At 36.3% G+C, this 18,981-nt stretch overlaps 1 protein-coding gene across 1 annotated transcript; it reads left to right on the top strand.

Moving 5' to 3' along the window:
- Nucleotides 1–3,134: 3,134 nt before the first annotated feature.
- LOC127643327 (glycine dehydrogenase (decarboxylating), mitochondrial-like) lies at nt 3,135–18,248 on the top strand. Its single transcript, XM_052126024.1, has 25 exons — nt 3,135–3,467; nt 3,637–3,715; nt 7,571–7,706; nt 8,034–8,198; nt 8,426–8,503; nt 8,617–8,764; nt 9,076–9,272; nt 9,677–9,773; nt 9,862–9,967; nt 10,075–10,214; nt 10,520–10,600; nt 10,709–10,806; nt 11,821–11,905; nt 12,012–12,053; nt 12,177–12,319; nt 12,711–12,786; nt 14,220–14,345; nt 14,631–14,780; nt 14,924–15,036; nt 15,855–15,996; nt 16,098–16,209; nt 16,364–16,459; nt 16,540–16,712; nt 17,457–17,537; nt 17,631–18,248. The coding sequence occupies exons 1-25, from the start codon at nt 3,189–3,191 to the stop codon at nt 17,766–17,768; spliced, it is 3,081 nt and encodes a 1,026-aa protein (XP_051981984.1). The 5' UTR covers nt 3,135–3,188; the 3' UTR covers nt 17,769–18,248.
- The last annotated feature ends 733 nt before the right edge of the window (nt 18,249–18,981 follow it).

The raw sequence follows: 18,981 nt of genomic DNA, 5'->3' as shown, positions 1-18,981 counted from the left end.
CATGTCACCTGAGACTTTTCCTTTATGTGTCCGAGCAGAGGCCATGTCAGTGGCGGTGTCCTCTCTCCCAGCTTTACCCTTTACAGAGAGCAAAACTGTTAATAAGTTGACGAGCAGTAATTTTTTGTGCTAAGAAATTCCTTGAAGATCTTGAATCAGATAAAACGATTTTATAATTTACCAAATGTCTCCAACAATACACCAATGTCATGTAATCCATCATTTGAACCTTCTCAGATTTATGGAGTTTTTTCAGCATGGAGGAGAAGGGGACTATTTTATATAGGAGGTCTCTATATAAAGGATCAGTTTACAACATTTTTGCAACTTAAAAACAAGTTTACTCTTCCTCGGTCTCATTTTGTTCAGTTATTTGCAAATCAGAAATAATGTACAGAAAAATATCCCACAATTTATATTTTTAAAAATAAGCCTGGAAGTCTTATTGTTCATGATCTTCTATCTTCTGTTCATGAAACCAGACATTTGGTATGCTGTTTTATTTGTGCTTTTGCAACAGCAACACCTGTATGCCCTAGCCACCTTAAGGTAGCTTGGTCCGTTGAGCTAAAGGTTGAAGTGTCTGATAAGATCTGGGAAGAGGGCTTGTTGAGAATACAGAGTTGTTCAATAAATTCTAGGTATGAATTAATTCAGTTTAAAGTTATACACCGGCTTCATTACTCAGAAACTAGATTACATAAAATATATCTCCATATCATCCCAATGTGATAGGTGTAGGATGGCAGAGAGGAAATTTGTGCATTTATTTTGGTTTTGCCGAATTTGGTATGATTTCTGGTCGATCATTTTTTTTATTGTTTTCAAGAGCATACAGATTTGATATTCAACCTGACCACAATCTGGCACAATATTTGCAGCTATTGTGATCTGACTGGTGCTGTCCCTCTTCAAATCTTTTTTAACCATAAAACAAGGGGCTTGTGAAGATTTCCAATTAAGAAGTATTACCTTTTTGTCTGCAATCATGCCCACCATTAAAGCCTGATGATGGGCATGATTGCAGACAAAAAGGTAATACTTCTTAATTGGATGATGAGATGGTTAAATTAGATTCTCTACATTATCCAAATGGAGCGGCTACATTTCAGTGAGCTTAGCTCACAAAAAAAGATTTGAGGCCATATATGGACCTGTCTTGAGTCTTTTAGAATTTAATGATGGTATATTATGTAATATAATATCCCTTACTTTTTCATTTCTTTTTTTGTTTTAAATTATCTGGTTTATTAAACAATTGTGAATTTTTCTATACAGTTCCTCTGTATGTGCTTTTAATGGAGGCAGTCAAGTTGTTGTTTTGTGTTTGTTGAAAAACCTATTTTAAATCAAATTAAAATATCCATTAAGTAAATTTTTTTTACTTATAAAACGGTACAGTACTAATAGATGCTGTAACGTCTCCATCAATGTCATGCAATCATTTGATTGCATTTGAATTGTTGCATAAAATTCAAACATACACTGCATGCCCAATTATTAGGCAAATTGTATTCCTCAGGATTCATTTTATTGTTCAACAAACACAATGCTCTCAGTCAACCCAAAATGTTATTGAACCTCAAAACTGAATGTTTAACAAAGTGAGTTTTGTCTTTCTCAGGGAACTATATGAGTGTGCACAATAATTTCTCCCAACTCAGTTGTTTATTCTCAATTTTTAGAGTAGGTGCAACAAATAAGTAACACAAAATTACAATTAAATAACATTTTTGGCCTTTCAAAAATATTCAGGTTTTTTCATCAATTTTTGAGGCCCTTGCTGGCTAGCCAAGCAGTGGAGTACTTGGATGCATGTTAGGGAGCATTGTCCTGCATTAAGATAATGGCCGTCTTGAATGCGGAGGACTTCTTCTTGTACCACTGCTTGAAGAAAGTACTTTCCAGAAACTGGCAGTAGGTTTGCGAGATGAGTTTCAGTCCATCTTCAACTCGAAAAGGTCCAACTACCTCATCCTTAATGATAGCAGCCCATACCAGTACCCCTCCTCAACCTTGCTAGCACCTGACTTGAAGTGGTGCCCTGTGTTCATTATTGATCCAGCCACGGGCCCATCCATCTGGTCCATCAAGATTCTGTCTAATTTCCTCTGTCCATAAAACCTTTGAAAAATCTGTCTTCAGGTATTTCTTTGCCCAATCTTGACACTTCAACTTGTGAATATATTCAGTGGTGGTCGTGTTTCAGCCTTCTTGACCTTGGCCTTGTCTCTGAGCACTTGGCACCTTGTACTTCTGGACACTCCAGGTAGGTTGCAGTTCTGGAATATGGTTGCATTGGAGGATAATGGGTTCCTGGTAGCTTCACATTTAATTCTTCTCAATTCTTTTGCAGTTAATTTGCACCTTTTCTTCTCCATGCGTTTTTTTGCGCCCCAGTTGACTGACTATTCGCAACAAAACGTTTGATTGTACGGTAGCCATGCATCAATAGTTTAGCTACTTAAAGAGTGTTGCGTCCGTCTGAAAGGCATTTTACAATATTTGACTTCTCAGTGTCAGTTAAATCTCTTTTTTGGCCCATTTTAACTGAGGTAAAGAAGCTGCTGGTGTCAGTCACTTTCGCCACACGCTCCCTCATTACACAAATACATACCACTTGAAAATGATTGAAGCCGATAAGCATTCAAGTTTATATGGTTTGGAGTTGGAAAATATGAATGGAAATAATAAGATCAGGATACTCACTTCCCTAATAATAGAGCATGCAGCGTAATGCCATAAATTCATCATATAGTATGGGTTCTTCACCAATGTTAATTGATCAAAACCATGCTTAAAGAAAAAAGGCAAGCTGTACATTAGGATTCTTAGGAGAGTCCAAGTTAAGATCATGCACCAACTTCTAACAATATTTCCATGATTACAATATTCCTTGGTGCATTTATGACAAAGGCAGGATTTAATGAGCACATAGGCCTACTTAGGAAGATATAAACCACTTCCTACAAACAACAGCACACGAGAAAGTGAAGGGACCTGAGAGACAGACTGGGGCTTGTCCCTGCGTCAGAGAGATTTCCCTTATCCATTGGCTGCTCAACGAGGAGGCGTGTGGAATAGACACTTTTAAGGAATTTCAGAGACATGTAGCGGGTTACACGCGGCGTGCAGGCTGGCTAAGAGACTCTTCTGTCCAACACATCAGTACATTTAAAGAGAAGAACATGCAGAGCTGCGCTAAATCGTGGGGCGTTATCGTCAGCAGGTCGATGAACGCCCGCATGCCGTATTATAGGAATATTTGCAGCAAAGCTGATGTTTTGAAGAAACTTCAAGGTTTAACTGCAGGTTTATCTTCAAATGCTCGCGCTCTGAGCACTTCACAAGTGTTTTGGTCCAGAAGGATTGAAAGAATCCTGCCGAGACACGATGATTTCGCTGAGAGGCACATTGGACCGGGTGACAAAGAGAAACGAGAGATGCTCAATACTATTGCAATTGAGGTAAGACAATTGTTTAGTGTAATTAAACAGCCTAAATTAACTAATATTAAATTAAAACACTTTTAAACGCTTTATTTTTATTTTTTGACTTTCGTGCTAGCATACAGTTTTAAGTGTTTTATTGAAGAAGAAAAAAATGATAATGGATCAAATTTCCCCTCGATTTCAGTCTGTTTCCCAGCTTATAGAAAACACAATCCCTGCAGCCATTCGTCTGGGAAGAAGTTTGAAAATGGACGATCCTGTGTGTAAGTTTCACCTCATACTCTTCACTCGCAGCGTACAGACTGAGGAAACACGTGTCGTTTGTTGACGTGAATTCATCTTATATTTGCATTGACCCTCTGTGAGTCAAATCGGTTATGAGGTTATATTTGTGTTAAAGAACATTTCAAAAATGTGTCTGCTTTCAGATGCTCTCTTGGTCGGTTCTTAATGCAGCACAATAATTAAGAAAGCCGTAAAGCATTTCCACCATCACATATTTAGTTTGAACTCTCGAAAACTGAATTAGGAGTTCCTAACAAAGGCGACCATCTCGGGTGGAATGTAGGTTACACGCTCTTTGTGTGCCAATAGACCTTACAGGAGTGTCTTCCCCCCGTTAAGTCTTCCTTTGAACATATTTGGAGTTGTTTTTGCGGAGCCCGGCGAGCAGCACCAATCTCCTGCCGCCTCAGCCGATGCCAATAGGATGACAATTAGAGTGTAAAGTTCAGCGTCACCAGGCCAGTTTGATCTGGTTAGCAGTCGCATTACATCACGCCAGCGCTGCTCAACACACAACTTTGTGTAAAAACTGGATATTTAATGGCATTAATATGGAACATTGAGCTGTTATTCAGTTCTAACGTCGGTTAACCATTTGAAGCACCTTTGAGCTAATAAATAAAGATATTGCTTGTGATATCACGTGTGGATAAACACCTTTATTTTAATCTCTGACACTATTAACATGCACAGTAGTGCTTTTGCATTTTTATATTAATGTATTCTGATTCTTGAGGAGGGACTAAACGTGTTTTAAGACTTGTTTTTTTTTTTATCATACTAAATTAATTTGAATTAATGTTGTATTTGTTGACAAGGGTCAAACCATGTAAGGGAACAGTTTTATATAAAACACTTTTTTTTTTTTTTTTTCTGAATTTACACTCATTCACTTCATAACTTACTGTAGTTTGTGTGAGCTCCAGACACACTAAAAAGGCATGCTATTTTAATTTGATCCAGAGATTTAGTCTTTAATTGTCAAATATGAGTTAAGTGATCACATGCATTCAATATAAATACAGTTTTCACACTGTTCAGACTAAATGTAATATTTTCCATCTTTACCATGTTTTGAACGCTGCACTTTAAAATATGTCTAGTTTTAATGGTTAAAGACTATAAAAATGCTACAGAAATAAAACTTTAATTGATTAACAAGTATAATTTTTTTAACTGTATGTAAAATATACAGATAAAAAAAATAATATATTGTAAAACAAAACATTGTTTAGATGTAAATAGGATTTTCCTTTTATAATTATTGGTAAACATGATGTAAATGTTTACAATTAGAGTACATGTACTTTTTTACAGTAAATTATTGTTAAAATTACAGCAAAACAATAATCAGGTGTTCCCACAATTCCCTGCATGACCCAGTTAATTTCATTATATTTTATGGGAATAGTTGTTTTCTTATTTTTAATATCAGTTATGCACTTTGTGTTATATTTGATGTTATTTAGTTAATGTTTACTAGTTAAGATTAATGAATGCTGTAAAAGTATTGTTCATTGTTAGTTCATGTTAATTAATGGTAGTAAATGGAACCTTAAGGTAAAGAGTTACCAAAATATGAGACTTACCAGACCACATGTCCTACTGTTGCATCCACCATGAGCAGGAAGCGGGAAAGGGGTACTCTGCGTTTAGCTGACCATTGTCTGATTTAATCAGGATTATAAAAAAAAATTAAAATTGGAGTTGACACAAAGTGAGGACACAACTTTGAGTTGTGCAGTTTTCTTATGGAAAATATATTTATAATACAGTATATTGTTTGATATCTTGCACACCCATTCCTTTCATTTTATATTTATATGTATGAATTTGTTTTCTTTTTAAATGCTTTGTTTGGCAGTTTAACATTGTGACCTCTTGCTAAGGACAGATGAAGTTACATGTGCTCCCAAGAGAAGAGTGTGCATTTTAAAATAATATAATTAAATTATTTTAGAATGGAAGAGGGAAATTCCCTGAGTATACACATTTCCTTAATTTTAACTTTTGTATGTTTATTATTATTAATTTCTTGATTTTTAACAAAGAGGATTTTTGTATGTAGATGTACATGTTTTGTCCCTCATTTCAATAATCAGTGAGATATAAAAAGTAGCATGTGATTCTCACAAAACTGTTTCAAGAAAATATCTTGGTCATATTTAACTCCAAATAAATGCAAAATAAATATGAAATTATATTTTGATTAATGAAAACAATGTTTTGGATTGTGACATTATTTAAAGAACACATTTACCACCAATTTACATTAACGTAACATTTTCTGATGTTTTTCTTCATTACCGTAACACAGTTATTAAAAAAAAAATTATGCTGTAGAAAAATTATATTCTGCAAAATTGAAAGGCAGTACCCAGGAGTACAGCTATAATAAGTGCTGGATAGTAACAGATTACATGTAATTGGGATTATGTAATCAAATGACAAAAATCAAGTAATTGTTATTAGATTATTTTACATTTTGCAATGCTCATTATCAGATTAGAGTTATTTATGGATTACATACTAAACGGGCAACGACCAACCCTTTCTCATTTAACTTTGGAAATTTAATGCCAAAACATTTATTTCAAAGGTATAAAATTTCGCAGAAATGCTGCTATAGTTATTATCAGGTTAGACATATGGCAGGAGTGAGTTAGTTTTTGCCTCTGCTTGGGTCTGTCTGTAATGAAGCAAGCCATGCTGAAGCTGATGGGGGGGCTATACTGGATTCTGCTGGTTCAGCTACACTGAGCCTGGTCTGCAATCCTGTGAGAAATTCACTACTCTACAATAATGGATCGCTTTATAACTTTCCCTTTGTCCTTTTACATTTTTTATATATATACATTTTTATTTGTCCTATTCTCTGCTATATTTTGATACATCTTTCATCAAAGTTATAAAAAAAACTGGGCAATTGGTTATTTGCAAATATGCAATGTAGACATTAGCTGTTCTAGCTTGAATGGTGCCCTGGGTGAAGCCCGCTTCACAAAAGTTGTTAACCGGGGGGTGGTCATAAGCCACCGGGAGGCTACCCACGTCACCCACGCCTAAATCCTCCACTGAATGTAGATATTGACAAAAGGAATATCCCATAGAGATGTTAGCCTGAGGTGTTCAGCAATGTGTATTTCTATCCCCCCTCGGTAGCTGTTTTTCTACAGCATTATCTTTGTCCCGTTCAGTTGCTGTGTTGCTAAGCTGCAGCACAATGCCTCGGGAATTCCTGTGTCTCGGTATGCACAGGCTCCAGTGGCCTCAAGCAACGGCGATTAAACTACTTACCTAGCCATCAGGAAATGTCCCATATGTGCCCTTTATTTACTTTTTCTCTTGTAAATTATAAATGGAAAACACACTGTATTAATCAATAAACCCAACCCTTGTATCATTCATCATAGTTTTGTAGGTAATTTATAGGACAATGTTATATACCAAGGAAAATTTGGTGTTGTTCAGGACATGTGGCGGTCATTGCTTAATACTCATGAGTCTTGTGAGAAACTTCCTAACAAATTTGTGTTATGGTGGTAGTCACTTTTTAAATAGAAGAGAAGCTGCTTTTAATTTAATTCTCCACAACCAACAGAGTTTTGATCTTGCAACGTGGTCAAAATTAATAGAACTAATCAAACCAGGTTTTTTTTTATCTTTTTTTTTTTTTTTTTTTTTTAAATGTATGATAAAAAAAAATTGCCCAGTGACAAAGCACGTGAGCACTATCCCATTAAGATAGGAAAGGCATGGTGTATTTACACGCAGTTTGCTTTGATCAATATACTCTGAAATTCAAATTGTTCTTATGTGCTTAATCACTGTAGGTGAGAATGAAATTCTTGAGTCACTCCAAAAGATCGCCTCAAAGAACAAGATATGGAGATCCTACATCGGAATGGGCTATTACAACTGCTCTGTTCCACAAGTCATACAAAGAAACCTACTTGAGAATTCTGGATGGTATGTTTTGTTGTTGTTTTACAGGCACTTGAGGGGACAAAACTGGACCAAATACAAATCAACCCTGTGTTTCAGTCATGAGATTTAAAAAGTTTGCATCCACAGTCTGGAACAGATTGTTCATTACAGTTTTAACGTGGGCAGAACAGATCCATTCAAAAAGCAAATTGCTTTTATGTGATTTTGTAATATTAAGGGCATCGCATGCTCAACATCAGATACATCTTGTGATGCTGAAGATACTTTTATGGATGACAGCCAGTTTTTAAGGTTAGGTTGTTTCATCTGCATTGTAATTCATGCATAATTTCTCTGTATTCTTTACAGGGTGACACAATACACACCCTACCAGCCTGAAGTTTCCCAGGGGCGTTTAGAGAGCTTGCTCAATTATCAGACGATGGTCTGTGACATCACTGGAATGGCAGTAGCCAATGCTTCGTTATTGGATGAAGGCACTGCAGCTGCAGAGGCCATGCAACTCTGCCACAGGTTAGTGGACTATTTACTGGAAAAGTCTGCTAAGGACATGATTCCATTTAGCATAGGGATGTGCAATACTGTAACACTGCTATCTGCAATGTTCAGTCTCTAATCTAATCCTTTGAACAAGCTCGTCCATTTCTTATCCAATCCATGCATGATGGTATATCATAAGGGTGGGAGCAGGCACTCCTGATTTAGAAAGACAATTAATATTCACCTGTTCCATTTCAAAGGCAAAACAAAAGAAGAACGTTCTACATTGACCCTCGCTGTCATCCTCAGACTATTGCAGTTGTGCAAACCAGAGCCAAGTAAGGATTTAGGAGTCTAGTTCTAAGTCTTAGTGCCTAGTTTACCAATTTGCAGAATCTAGTTTTGCACGATAGTCATATTTGTGACTGATTAAATGTTTTGCATCTTTTAGTTACATTGGTGTGAAGACCGTTCTCAAGCTTCCTCATGAGATGGACTTCAGTGGAAAGGATGTTAGCGGTGTGCTCTTCCAGTACCCCAATACTGAGGGCAGGGTGGAAGATTTCACTGCACTTGTTGATCGGGCTCACAAGGGGAATGTATGTACATCCTACCTTCCAATGTCATTATTAAAGCCAGATTAACAAATTTCAAAGGAGTAGTTCACCCAAAAAATACATCTGATTATTCACTTACCCTCATTTTTTGCATACCCTTTTTACTTTTGTTTTTCTGTGGAACACAAAAAGAGTTGTATGGAAAAACTACAATGAAAAAGTGACTGCCAAGCTTTTCGGGTGTACTATAAATAGTTTTCCCAAATTGTACACAGAATATAACATTAATATCATGTGATGCAAACATGAACAACATAGCAGATTGTGATCCTGTCCCATTGTTTGTTTTTAAGGCACTGGCTTGCTGTGCCACAGACTTGCTGGCTCTCTGCATGCTGCGTCCTCCAAGTGAGTTTGGAGTAGACATCGTCTTGGGCAGCTCTCAGCGCTTTGGAGTGCCTCTCTGCTATGGTGGGCCTCATGCTGCATTCTTTGCAGTCAAAGACAATCTGGTCCGGATGATGCCTGGAAGAATGGTTGGAGTGACCAGGTGAGTTTTATTGGTTGTTTTACCTCTGATACGTTGTCTGGTATCTTTTATAATGCTTGCCTTTTTGTAATAATAGCCTGTGCTTCTCCAAGACTTTGAATGTGTGTGAGTTACCTATAGTTTGGGAACAAAATTGTCCCCAGAAGCTAGCTAAACCTGTCAAAACCTTCCTTTTGGGGAACAGCCAGGATATGCTTAATAGGAAAAATTAATCGTAATGATTTTCAAAGGTTGTTTTTTTTTTTTTTGTATTAATCTAGTTATTGCAAATAAGTTTTATTTAAGGGGTAGGGTTTGGGTTAGCCTGTAGTAAATTATAAATAGCTTTATATAAAAAAAACTATATAATTCAATAGAATGTCCTCCAATTGAATGTGTGTCTGTGTATGGACGGTCAAATCCAGGGATGCAGCTGGAAAAGAGGTTTATCGCCTGGCTCTCCAAACCAGAGAACAGCACATCCGTAGAGACAAAGCCACTAGCAACATATGCACAGCCCAGGTAGAGCTTCAATTTTTAATTGAACACCATTTTTGTTTCAATTTGTTTGTTGTCTTTTTGTGCTCAATTTAATTGTCCTGAATTTCAGGCTCTTCTTGCAAACATGGCTGCTATGTATGCTTTGTACCATGGACCTCAAGGTTTGAGGCACATTGCAGAGAGAACCCACAATGCCACCTTGATTCTAGCTGAAGGCATGTAGTTCACCTAAATCTGTTTATTTACATGCCTAGAGTTGTTTTTTTTATTATTTTTTTTGCTATTTTTGCAATCCGGATTGTCTTCCATTATGTTATAATAGGGCTGAAAAGAGCTGGGCACAAACTCCAGCATGAGAACTTCTTTGACACGCTTAAGATTAACTGTGGTGTGGCTGGCAAGGACATTTTAGAAAAAGCCATGCAGCGGGAGATCAACCTACGGTTCTACAGTGATGGAGTGGTGAGTCCTGTGGAAATGTTTGAACTAAAATTAATAATAATAAAAAAATAATTCTGTCTAACATTCAAAAAAGATGTTAGGCAGAATGTTAGCCTTAATCACCATTCACTTACATTGCAGTGAATGGTGACAGAGATTAACATTCTGCTGAACATCTTTTTTGTTCCACTAAAGAGTCATATGGGTTTGGAACAAAATGAGGTTGAGTGAATTTTCATTTTTGGGTGAACGATCCCTTTAAGAATAAGGGATCCCTTTAAGAACAACAACAACATCATGATGTTGTTTTTTTAAAAATTTTTTAGCTTGGCGTGTCTCTGGATGAAACGGTCACTGAGAGAGACTTGGACGATCTGCTCTGGATCTTTGGATGTGAATCCTCGGCTGTAAGTTCTTGCTAAAGCCCTAAATCAAGGGGAAATTTTATTTTAGGTATTTGTAAAATTCCTTGTCTGTGTGTGCCAACAATTGATAGTCTTTCGGTTATTTATCAGGAGCTTATTGCTGAGAAGATGAGTGAGCGAACTAAAGGACTGTTGGCAAGTCCTTTCAAGAGAACCAGCAATTTCCTCACCCATCCTGTTTTTAACAGGTTTGTTTGCTCCACTAGTTGTTAGTTATTGTTTTACTGTATACCGCATGTTTCAGATTCTTTTATTATTTGAATTATGCATGTAACTTCTATGACCTCAACTTAGAGTTCATTTGTCACCGCAGCAGCAACTAAAATGAACTAGTGAAGGCAAAAAGTTGATAAATAGGAACCAGTTGCAGGACATTGTACAGTGTACTGTTCATAAGTTTTAGGCAGTTTTGAAAAGTGTTGTATATGTTTTTTTTTTTTTGTTTTTTTTTAAGATGATTCCATTTAAATAATTTGTATCAATTAACTTCATACAAAGTGCAGTGGAAAAACAAAAAGAAAAGCTAAATCAAAATTGTGTGACCACCATTGCCTTTAAAATGGCATCAATACTCCTTGGTACACCAGCACTGCAAAAAACGATTAAGACAAGTATTTTTTACTTGTTTTCCAGTAAAATTATCTAAACATTCTTGAAACATGATTTATTTACTTAAGAAGCAAACTTCCGTAAGATTTTAAGTCTTGTTTTGAATTAAATCTAACCGAATCTAGTAAAATAAATGCTTAACAAGAAAAAACTGTTTGCCAATGGGGTAAGAAAAATAAACTCAATTCAAAGGGAAAACAAGTTTATTGTTCTTAACCCATTGGCAGATTTCTTTCTTGTTTAAGTCTAAAGTTCACTTAATTTGGTCAGATTTCTCTTAAAAAAGACATAATATCTTATGCCATTTCGATTGACAAGTAAATTATGTTTAAAGAATGTTTAGATAATTTTACAAGAAAACAAGACAGAGTTTTGGAATAATTTTCATCATTGAGACCGAAGCAACTGAGACAGCTTAAACAGATAGAAATGTGGTAAGTTCTCAAAGAAGCTTAGAACATCCCATCTCCCAACAAAGAAAAATAAAAAAAAAATAAAAATTCTTTGTCTCAATGATGAAAATAAAATCTTAATATTAAAGCAGATGTGTAGACATGCCATGGTAACTTAATTGTAATTCGTCTCGATTGCAGTTATCATTCAGAGACCAATATTGTACGCTACATGAAGCGCCTGGAAAACAAGGATATTTCCCTTGTGCACAGTATGATTCCATTGGTAAGTAAATAATCTGAGGGATTGCATTAGGCTTTGTCCTTTTGTAATGGTGTTAGATGGCAATATTTTCATTATTTTATTGAAAGCCTCATTGTTCTGGTTCCAGGGCTCTTGCACAATGAAGCTGAACAGTTCATCAGAGCTCATGGTGAGTCAGCATTGTAATTACTGTAATTATGTTAATTGGATATGTTAATATAACATTAAGCTTCGTTGCAGTAGAATAAAAACCACTAATCTGATCTTTTCACGATTTCTTAACTCTCTTCAGCCGATCACCTGGAGGGAATTTGCAAACATCCACCCCTTTGTGCCATTGGAGCAGGCTGAAGGTTATCAGCAGCTCTTCAGGCAGCTTGAGAGAGACCTTTGTGAGATTACAGGATATGATAAGATCTCCTTTCAACCAAATAGGTAAGTCTTCAGCTAGTAACAAATGGCATATGTGAAATAAATACCCACTGGCTGAAATTATATTGGAATACAGCCATGAATGGTTTAGTACCTTAACTGTAAACACAATCTATTGGACCTCACTTACAGCCTTATGTATTTAAATGACATTTCTGTGGTTGACAAAGCAAATATCAACATGACACTGTCTTTTTTTTAGTCAGATACTGTTTGCTAAGGCTGATAAGTATGGGGGTGTGTACCCATCAATACATACTGCTTGGTTGACACTTTAACAAGACCATTAGCATACTGTACTTTTGCACTAAAGCCCTTTGACGCAATCTTTGAACTCTGCTTTGCTGAGGCAGAACTGTTACATGATGGAATGATTGATTTATTTTTCCTGTAGTGGTGCACAGGGGGAATACGCAGGCTTGGCTGCAATTAAGGCCTACCTGAACTCCAAAGGAGAATCTCACAGAACAGTGAGTATCATCCTGCAGTGAAAATAATGTATTCCCAAAGAATTGAACTTTTTAAAGAACATTTTAGCCCAAAATGAAAACTCCTCACCTGTATGTTGTCCCAAACTCTTATCACTGCAATCACTTATCACTGTTTATTTGTTTTTCAATAAAAATGTATTTTGCTTATCAAGTAAATAAATCTTGTTGTATGAATATGGTTATATATATAATTATAATTATTATTTTTTTCTTTTCTGAAAAACTAAACTGAAATTAAGAATGTATTTTTTTTTTTCTCTTCGACATAGTGACCACGTCTGTCAAGCACCAAAAACAACAAAAAGAATCATGAATGTAGTCCATACGACTCAAACGCAATATTCAAAGTCAGACTGAAATTAAGTTGTTATTCACTGAAAATCTCCTCCAGAAATAAGATTTAAGAGCTTAATATTTCTTTTGGGGTGAACTATTCAATTAAATAATTTAATCATTACCATTTAATATTTAAATAAAATCTCATTTGGGGGGGCATTTCTTCTCTGTAATTTGGAAACCTCCCAAGTTCTCAAACATGTCTATGTGAAATGTTCATTGCTCAAAGATTAATTTGACAGAAATTGAATTTTGTAATTCACGTAGTACACTACCTAAAATACTTGGTCGAAGGATAGCAAAGGTTTCATAAGTGATCCAGAATTTTGACAAGTTACAGCCTTTTATAAAAAGAATGGTCAAAATGGTGAAAAATCACTTTTTAGTTTTTTTTGGTGTGACTGAAACTAAAGGTAGACCTAACTGGAAGTGAAGTATTAAGTTTGCTGAGATAAAAAGTGCTGAAAAGTGGCAAATTGTTAGAGGTGGCTGGAAAAAAGATCAGCGGCAAGACTGCTTAGTCAAGTCATTGCAGTGTTTTGTAATCTGGCCTTTGTTTTTATCAACTCCCTTATAAGTAGATCTTAGATAGCAGATGCAGCTCTTAAAACAGCCAAGGTTCAAACTGCCATGGTTGAGTAAATATCCATAGAAAACAACCACCCCATTACAGGATTCAACTTCAATGGGAGATTCCATATTTGGTGATTTCTAAGACTCTGAAAGCTTGTAGTCCTTGGACGATGAGTTTGTCCATGGTGCCCCACTGAAAATTACACAAGTGTTTGGGCCACATTGTCCCTGTGTCCAAATCTCTGCAAAACTGTATTCTGCTTTATGGTGTATTGTGAAATAGAAACATTCATAACTACTTAAAGGTATAGTTCACTTAATGACTATTGTCTTTTGTTCACCCTCATGTCGTTCCAAGTCATTCTAGGCAGGATAACGGGAATTGTACACAAACTAAAATCTATTGTTGTCTTCTATGTTGGATTAAGCGTCCAGTAGCATGGACTATTTTCCCTCGCTTTTTTTCCAGTCACCCATATTGTAACTGTTCTGCATCTATCTAGGTTTGCCTGATTCCCAAGTCAGCTCATGGAACGAACCCTGCCAGTGCTCAGATGGCAGGCATGAAAGTTCAGGTTGTGGAAATAGACAAAGATGGCAACATTGATGTGGCTCATCTCAAGGCCATGGTATGTACAATTCCGTTATCTGCAGTTTGACACTGTTGCAATAATAGAGAACTGGATATTTTACTTCAACCATTAAAACCAAACTGTTACATTTTTAAATCAGGAGAAAACAATTATCCTGAGTTCACAGAACGGGCAGAAAGCTATTATCTTTCATTAGAGGCCAATTTACACTGATAACATAATCATGTGTGTGCGTAAGATTCTCTGTACTCTTATGAAATTCTTGTGCCTGATTGCAAAATTGTGAAGTCTAATCACACAATTTACTCGCTGTTCTCATAGGTGGACAAACATAAGGCAAACTTGGCGGCTATAATGATCACATACCCCTCCACTAATGGTGTGTTCGAGGAGAATGTCAGTGAAGTGTGTGATCTCATTCATCAAAATGGTGGACAAGTCTACCTAGATGGCGCCAACATGAACGCACAGGTATGGAAAGGACCGATGATGTATGCAGTGAAATTCTAGGAATATTTCTCTTCTGCTGTTTTCATACAGTGATATCATGGCTAAGCGTTTTACAGTGAATGTGCATGTTCTGATGGGTCATCATGCCTAAATTTTCATTTCAGGTGGGATTATGTCGACCGGGGGACTATGGCTCAGACGTTTCTCACTTGAACCTCCACAAAACCTTCTGCATCCCTCACGGTGGTGGTGGCCCTGGGATGGGACCAATAGGAGTGTAAGTGTTTAATATTCACAGATTAAAGGGATAGTACAACCAGAAATGAAAATTTCTTTCATTATTTACTCACCCCAGATGTGTATGACTTTCTTCAGCAGAACAAACAAAATGTCATCTCAGCTCTGTTGGTCCTCAAAATGCAAGTGAATGGTGACCAGAACTTTATTTAAAAAAAATCACAAAGGAAACATAGAAGTAATCCAAAAGTCTCCAGTGGTTTAATCCATATCTTGAGAAGCAATATGATAGGTGTGGGTGAGAAACAGTTCAAAATGTGTCTTTTTATGCTCTAAATCCACTTTTACCTCCTGAAAGTCACATGTGGTGCCTGTTTAGTTTCACTTTCACATCTGAAGTTGAGATTTAATGGAATAAAAAAGGTCTTCAATATTGTTGTTTCTCCCTGTGATGAGAGGGATGATATTCTAAAAAAAAAAAAATCTTAATTTGTGTTCTGCTGAAGAAAGAAGAAATTATAAGAGAATTTTCATTTTTGGGTGAACCATCCCTTTGAGGTGAATGATTTATAGTGGTACTGGCAAAGATAAGCATCGTTCTAAAAGTATTAAACTTCAATGCAAACTTTCATCAAATGCACATTAAAATGGTTTAGTCCCATAGACCTTTATTGAAGGAGTGTCCAGAACATCTTCAAAAGAAATAAAAATAATAATAATTATATATATCCCCATTCAGTCAGCTACTTTATTCCAAAATTAATATAAAGTAGCTGACTGAATGGTGATATGTCACCTACCAGGATCATTAATTTGTTGATCAATGCAACATTATAAGCAGATGACCTTCTCCTGTAGGAAACAGCATCTCGCTCCCTTCCTTCCCAATCATCCAGTCGTGAACATCCAGTCCAGCAATGCATTGTGTTCTCTGGGCACCATCAGTGCTGCTCCCTGGGGCTCCAGTGCCATCCTGCCCATCTCATGGGCTTATATTAAGGTCAGCACCCCTGCTGAATGTTTTATCTTGCTTCAGTTGTCTTGGTCTATCTGAATAATACATTTATTAATCTCATGCACCGTGCGTTTTGCATTCAACAGATGATGGGTTCAAAGGGTCTTGCGCACGCTACGGAGGTGGCCATCCTTAATGCCAATTACATGGCTAAAAGACTTGAAAATCACTACAAAATTCTTTTCAGGGGCTCTAAAGGTAAGTTGTTGCAGTGTTATTGAATTATATGCCAGATATTGTCTTGTATGATTGATCTTGACACTTACTTGAGCTTTGCTTAAAAATTAATTGAGAAAAGTACCTATGAATATCTATAATTTTTTTGCAATGATTTTTTATTTTGTAATTTCAGGCTTTGTTGCACATGAATTTATTTTGGATGTTCGTCCATTTAAAAAGACTGCAAACATTGAGGCAGTTGATGTAGCAAAAAGACTGCAAGATTACGGTAAGTGAAATACGGTCATAAATTAACTGGTTTTTCAGATGTGCGGCACTTCACTGATTCTCCCAAAACTTTTATAACAGGTTTTCATGCACCAACCATGTCCTGGCCTGTGCCTGGAACTCTAATGATTGAGCCCACAGAGTCGGAGGACAAGGCTGAACTGGACCGATTCTGTGACTCGCTGCTGGCAATTCGACAAGAAATTGCAGACATTGAGGAGGGCAGAATGGATTCAAGGGTTAATCCTCTCAAGGTGACTGTCCTAAAGGAATGTCCCGGGTTCAATACAAGTTAGACTGTATCGACAGCATCTATAAAGCTTCAATCATGTGTATACAGTTAATAATGATTTTACAATGGAAGTCTATGGAACGTTAAAATGCACACTGTTTAAAAAGTATAGCCACAAAAAACATTTGTCTGTGCAACAGTTATATATAATCTATTAAACTCTTTTTAATGTCCATATTAAGATGGTAAATCTGGAAATGTCCATGCAATATGCAGCAGGACACCATAAACGTGGGACATGACATGTAGTTACATCTAGCAAAAATACACTGCGTGCCTAATGTATAAATGGAAGTGCCACCTAGAATTTATGCTTTCGGCAGACACTTTCTCTGAAGTGACTCGCCATGCGTTTGCTAGTGCTGTAAGATGAGAACAAATTGTGTTCATACCATTAATAGGATGACTTTACAGTTCAAGTGACATATTTTTGTACAGAATAATTCATATAAGCACTTTAATAAATGATTACCTTCACATTTCTACTTCAAACCCTCCAGAATGCCTTGCCCCATAGACTGTCATTGTCAGTGCAATACTGTAAACATAATTTTCAAAGGCTGGATCGAGCTGAACTTTTTTTGAACACACCACTATTGTGAAACTTACAAATACCTTAAAACCTATAGCTTTGATATGACTAAATTAAAATAAGAGCAAAACCGCTTCTAACCTCAGTTTTGTCTTGCATCTATGTCGTTCAAAGATGTCTCCTCACTCATTGGCCTGTATTACCTCCTCCACATGGGACAGACCTTACTCCAGGGAGTACGCTGCTTTCCCCATGGTGCGTACAGCTGGTTTTAAAGCTACACATACTATATACTTTATTGGAAGAATTATTTTAAACATTAAAACATTTGAAATAATCCTATTTTAGCCTTTTGTGAGACCTGAGACCAAGTTCTGGCCTACAATTTCAAGGATTGATGACATCTATGGAGACCAACATCTCGTCTGCACCTGCCCACCCATGGACAGCTATGAGTCTCCATATGAAGAAAGGGCTTCCTCATGACCACATTACACACATCATTATCCAAACGAACCATTCCCATCAAATATGAGACGATTCATCTCTTCCCAGTGATTACAGTTTCTTTGGTAATGTTTTTGTTGCCTCAGATTATGCATTGCATATAATACACAAATAGCTGGCCTTGCCCCGCTCTTCTGTTACTCTACAAAAACGATCCAAATCTGATTGAGATACTGTAATCTACCTGTACAAGGTCTTTTTTTTTTTCGATATATATATATATATATTTTTATTTACGGTATGAAAATGTTTGGGTGTTTTTGGTCTGTATGTAGGCTTAACTTGCTGGCACTGTTTTAAATGTTAACACACATTTTTATAGATGTAATGTTTTCGAATTATTTAAGAAATTGTATTAGAACCTGTTTGTTGCAATTTTAATAAATTTTTTAAAAGGGACATTTACATGATTTGCCTCTTACTGTTCATGGTGGTGAAATCATCCTACCAGCACACTTTCTCATTTGAAACCGAGTTTAGATGTACTTCATATTGTTCATATGCACGTCTCTTTTTTCCAAATATTGTCAGCCACTATTCCTAAGAATAAAAGCATTCCAAGGTTTCGGTTTGAAGCTAATTTTTTTCCAGCAGTCCTTTGGTCTGTTGATGTCTACGGAGTAGATCTGTAGAACAAAGAGATTAAATACACACTTTTTGTCAGCAATTTGACACTTAACCCGTTATGTTTTTCTTTAAAGGAAAAGTGTGTAAACCCAACCCCCCCCCATCCCATCCCAGCTTAAACCTTAAGTGCATTTGCATTTTGACAAACATTATTATATACCTCGTGTATCTGGCGTCCCAGACTTGTATTTATCACAAATTAATCCACAAAATGCCCCGACAGTGTCAAATTTTCAAAACATTAACAATAAGAAAATACAATAGAATACATTGTTTTATTTCTATGCTTTATTTTTAAGAGAAGATGCAACAAATGATGAAACTGGATTCATTACTTCCACGCTGAAATTTCATGAGACGCAACTGCTGTCAAATATATATTGACTTGAGCTTCATTTTCTAAAAGTTTTTTCTCAGACACTTTAGTCTAAATAGATGCACAAATTGGAGAATTTCAGTAGAATTTCAAATCATCCTGTTCATGTGTTGTACTTGCTATAGGTTACTTCATTGTCAAATGTAAATCAAGTCGATCACTGACACAACAGCGCCACCTTGAGTAAGA

This window comes from Xyrauchen texanus, chromosome 4, assembly GCF_025860055.1.
Source record: "Xyrauchen texanus isolate HMW12.3.18 chromosome 4, RBS_HiC_50CHRs, whole genome shotgun sequence".
Taxonomy (NCBI): domain Eukaryota; kingdom Metazoa; phylum Chordata; class Actinopteri; order Cypriniformes; family Catostomidae; genus Xyrauchen; species Xyrauchen texanus.
The sequence above is the reverse complement of the archived record's forward strand: the minus strand, read 5'-3'. Positions and strand labels throughout refer to the sequence as shown.